We start from the raw sequence: 4,621 nt of genomic DNA on the forward strand, positions 1-4,621 counted from the left end.
TACTGTCTTTCATGTATTTTTGCTTGTTGGGCCAAATGTTCTTCTAACATTGCTATTTACTATTTTATTATTATGATTTTCTTGGAAATGAGATGCATTTGGCTCAAAAATCGCTTTCATTCTAGCTAATTTAACTTGGGAAGGGTTCGTAGGAACAAGTGGAGCAACTTTCTTAAACTTTACTGTCTTTTGTAATTTGTTCTGCGACGCTAGCTTGGTCTCTGGTGCTCTTGGTGGTACCGGTGGGGCAACCATGCCTTTTGAGTTAATCTTTCCTTCATCTTGCGGAAAACTTTTTGGATAATTTTTTTGTACTGTGGTATTCATTCACTGTCATTCATTTTTTTTACCTCTAAGCCTATTAACTAGTAGATTTATAAACTTTGAGGTATTAATTTTGTAATAATGTAGAGAGTCTGAGTGTGTGTGTGATGACAGAGAGAGGGGCGGGAGGGGGGGGGGGGTGGATAGGCGCGCGAACCGCAGACAATTCGTGGGGTATTATGACGATGAGACAGACGTACCGCACGTGAAACGTATATGGTCAAAAGAGGTCCCGAATGACGTTGGGACGCTATTGTGTTTCTTTTGTAATAATTATAGTCATTCTTTATCTTATTACTCTTATATCTTTCCTATTTCCTACATTACCTTTCTATTTCCTACAAAATTGGGGACTCGTCCTAGCAGAATCACGTCGATACGGTCAACTTAACCGTTAAAAGTGCGCGAAACTTTCGAGAACGTGTGCATCGTGTGACGATGAACATGAATGCGACACAAGATCTAAACAGCTTTTCCATACCAGCGTTAAAAGAGAAGTTGAAAGTGTGGAGCTGACTGGTTATTGGGAGTGGGTACATCCAACGTCCGAATCTCAATCAAACTCGGTTTTTATTGACGCTATACAGAGTCTCGCGACGACCGCAAACCATGTTCGATATTCACTGCGTTCTCGTGTTCTGGTTCAGTCACACCCCATTCGAAACCTTCTTATAATCTCCCACGCACTCACGCACTCCCAACACTCATTCTTTTTCTCTCTCGCGGATTCGCACTCACTCTAAACTAATCACTCATACCCTTACGCGACACTCGATGCGCTCTTCCAAACATCCTGCCGAAATCATACCTCACGCTAACAGTCGCTCATTCATTCGGACGCATTCCAATCTTAAACTAAACAATTGACAGGGACGTGGCGCCGGCTTGTCGCCGTCACAAAAGCAAGAGGATTGCCTACATCGGGTCTAAAAGCCGAATTAATAGAGCGGCTAAGCTACGCTGATCAGGCAGGCGAATGGTTAAGGATGGAAATAATCGCGGAAGACGCTAATGAAGATGCTACGAGTAGAAGCGAGTCATCTGAACGTGCAAGTGAAATAGCACACATACGCTGCAAGATAGAACTCTTTCAACGAGAAAAACAGTTAGCAGAACGAGAGCTTGAATTGGCTCGTCAGCAAATCGAATTGCTTAAAGAGACGCAAAGACTGAATATTAGGACCGCAACGCAAGAACCGGCAACAACGACAGCGGTGCAGGGACGGCAACAACCGGCAAGCATGAGCGTTATTTCTGATTTATTAAGCTATTTCGAGGGAAACAGTGACACATACAATACGTGGAAACGGCAAGTGCAAACATTAAAAACGACGTACCAGTTAACAGACGATATGACAAAGTTGTTACTTGGATGACGATAAAGAGGAAATGCGCTTGAATGGTTACATTTGAAGCCTGAACATATTACAATGACGGTTAAAGAATTGCTGGATAACCTACGAGAAACGTTTTATCATCCTGAAAATGTGTTGGAAGCGAGACGACGCTTCGAGGCACGTACGTGGAAGAAAGAAGAATCTTTTAGTAAGTATCTGCACCAAAAAGTTATCCTAGGAAATCGTGTACCTATCAATGATGAGAAAATAGTCGAGTATGCTATTCAAGGAATTCCCGATTCTGGATTAAGAGATCTGGCACGAGTATAGAAGATCAAGTCGAAAGGGGAACTGCTAGCAGCGTTTGAGCGAATTTCGCTTCGAGGAAGATTTGTGCAGGGCAACGCAGCAGCTAAGCCTAATGATGCGATGTGGTGTTCAGTCAAGACAGAAAAGCAGGATAAGAAGAAGGTTTCGAAGAGCGAGGTGGGATGTTTCAACTGGGGCGACATCAATCATCTCAGTGTGAAGTGTCCTGTGAAAAGAAAGGGTTCAAAATGTTTTGCATGTAACGACTTTGGACATAAAGCTGCAGATTATAAGAAAGGACCAGAGAAGCAGGTAAATGCGTGCACTGCAGTTACCATCCGAGACAATAAAATATATAAGTCGGTAATCGTTATGGGTAAGCAAATAATTGCGTTTCTTGGTATGGGTAGCGATCTACATTTAATGACAGCCGAGCAGAATGTCAGATTGGGATGTCCGTTATTAATCAGTCCAGGAATTCAGTGCGAAGGCTTTAGATTGAATAGAGTCAGGACTATGGGAAGTTTTTATGCAGACGTAGAAATTGATGGAAACACTTTTCGATTATTAGTTCATATTGTACCCAACGTCTATTTGAAAAATAATCTTTTAATCGGTTGTGATTTGTTAGAAGAAGCCGAAATACTTTTAGACTGTAAAGACGCAATAATATCAAAACGCGACGCTAAAGCAGGTACGACTCATGACGTTCCGGACATATTTTGTATTGATACTTTTGATGAATCTGGAAATAATGAAACTAGCTGCGCAGTAAATTTGCAAAATGTCAAAGATCACAGTATTAAACACGAAATTGAAAATCTTATAAACAATTATGAGCCGAAAGCAACCATAGAAACAAATATTATGATGGAAATCGTATTAAAAGACGACACGCCTATATATCAACCCCCACGTTGACTAGCGCCAGTAGAAAGAAAGGAAGTGAATAAACAAATAGACGAGTGGATACGACAAGATATATTCCGCGAAACTACATCATAGTACGCAAGTCCGATTGTAAGTGTCAGGAAAAAAGATGGTAGAATGCGATTATGCGTAGATTACAGGCTAATAAATCAAAAAGTACATAAAGATCGTTATCCTCTTCCGTTGATAGAAGACGAATTAAATAGGTACAAGATTCAACAATATTCAGTGTACTCGATTTGAAAGATGGCTTCTTTCATGTACCGATAGAGGAAAATAGTTGCAAATATACGACGTTTATAGTACCAGACGAGCACTATGAATTTTTAAAGGTACCTTTCGGGTTTTGCAATGCTCCCGCTATATTTCAGAAGTTCATTCGTAGTGTATTTCGTGATTTAATTAAAACAGGCATCTTACTGGCTTATATGGACGATATAATTGTTCCAGCCCGCAATGAGAAGGAAGCACTGTTAAGATTACAAGAAGTTTTGTCTGTTGCGAGCGATTATAGACTACGAGTAAATTGGAAAAAGTGTCAACTTCTTCAACATAGTATAGAATATCTGGGTCACATAATTGAGGATGACCGCGTTCGTCCATCGAAACGCAAGACGTTAGCAGCTATGAATTTTCCGCTGTTAAAAAATATCAGAGACATAGAAACCTTTTTAAGATTAACAAGTTATTTCAGGAAGTTTATTCCACAGCACTCGGTAATAGCTTCGCCTTTGTCAAATTTGCTCAAAAAAGACGCCAAATTTGAATTTAATGAAGAACAAAGACTTGCATTTCAGCAATTGATGTCAGCATTGGTCAATGAACCAATCTTAAAGTTGTATCGCGTCGGTGCGCAAACAGAACTTCATACCGATGTATCGAGCATACGTCTTGGTGCTCTTCTCTTGCAAAAAGACATCGGATGCAGAATCGCGATATACTAGCTACGAGTTAGAAGTACTAGCTATAATTAAGGCCGTGAATAAATTTAAGGTTTACCTTTTATGAGTTCCGTTTAAAACCGTGACGGACTGTCGTGCGTTCACACTTACCATGAAAAAGAAAAGTTTATGCGTTCGAGTAGCAAGATGGGCATTACTGCTAGAGGAATTTGATCATACGATCGAACATCGCCCAGGAAATAGTATAAGGCATGTTGACGCGTTAAGTCGCAATCCTGTGTCAGTGTGTATGTTAATAAATGAATGTGAGACGAGTGTACTTGCGAGACTGCGAAAAGCACAGTGTGAGGATAATGATTTAAAAGACTTATTAGAATCGGCGAGGAATGGACAAAGTAGTGACTATATTGTGAGAAATGGATTCTTATTCAAAGTGATAAACGATGACACCCGTATAGTTGTACCGCGTGCTATGCAAGGACAAATCGTGCGGCAATTGCATGAAAATGGACACTTTTCAAGTAGCAAAACCAAGACCCTCGTCAGAAAAGACTATTGGTTTAAAAATCTCAACTCTAAAGTATAAAAGGTAGTGGGAAATTGTGTTGCGTACATTTTGGTCGATCGAAAATCTGGGAAGCAAGACGGCTTCTTACATTCTATTGAGAAAGGTGAGGTACCTTCAGACGTATACCATACAGACCATCTTGGGCCACTTCCATCAACGCGAAAGAACTACAAGCATATATTTGTAGTTATAGATGCGTTCTCCAAGTTCGTTTGGCTTTATGCGACAAAGTCGACCAGCGCTGCTGAAGC

The 4,621-nt window shown here is 40.5% G+C and overlaps 1 protein-coding gene across 1 annotated transcript; it reads left to right on the forward strand.

The window, feature by feature from the left end:
* The first annotated feature begins 1,713 nt into the window (after window positions 1-1,713).
* Window positions 1,714-3,844, forward strand: LOC143186556 (uncharacterized). Its single transcript, XM_076390242.1, has 6 exons — window positions 1,714-1,726; window positions 1,768-1,931; window positions 1,992-2,866; window positions 2,932-2,990; window positions 3,034-3,056; window positions 3,107-3,844. Exons 1-6 carry the CDS (start codon window positions 1,714-1,716, stop codon window positions 3,842-3,844), a joined length of 1,872 nt encoding a protein of 623 aa, XP_076246357.1.
* Window positions 3,845-4,621: the final 777 nt, after the last annotated feature.

Source organism: Calliopsis andreniformis, unplaced genomic scaffold (assembly GCF_051401765.1).
Source record: "Calliopsis andreniformis isolate RMS-2024a unplaced genomic scaffold, iyCalAndr_principal scaffold0001, whole genome shotgun sequence".
Classification (NCBI taxonomy): Eukaryota; Metazoa; Arthropoda; class Insecta; order Hymenoptera; family Andrenidae; genus Calliopsis; species Calliopsis andreniformis.

Coding starts and splice junctions, on each gene's coding strand:
- LOC143186556 (XM_076390242.1), top strand. Junction 2,991..3,033: donor CATAGTACGCAAGTCCGATT/GTAAGTGTCAGG, acceptor GATTATGCGTAG/ATTACAGGCTAATAAATCAA. Junction 3,057..3,106: donor ACAGGCTAATAAATCAAAAA/GTACATAAAGAT, acceptor CGAATTAAATAG/GTACAAGATTCAACAATATT.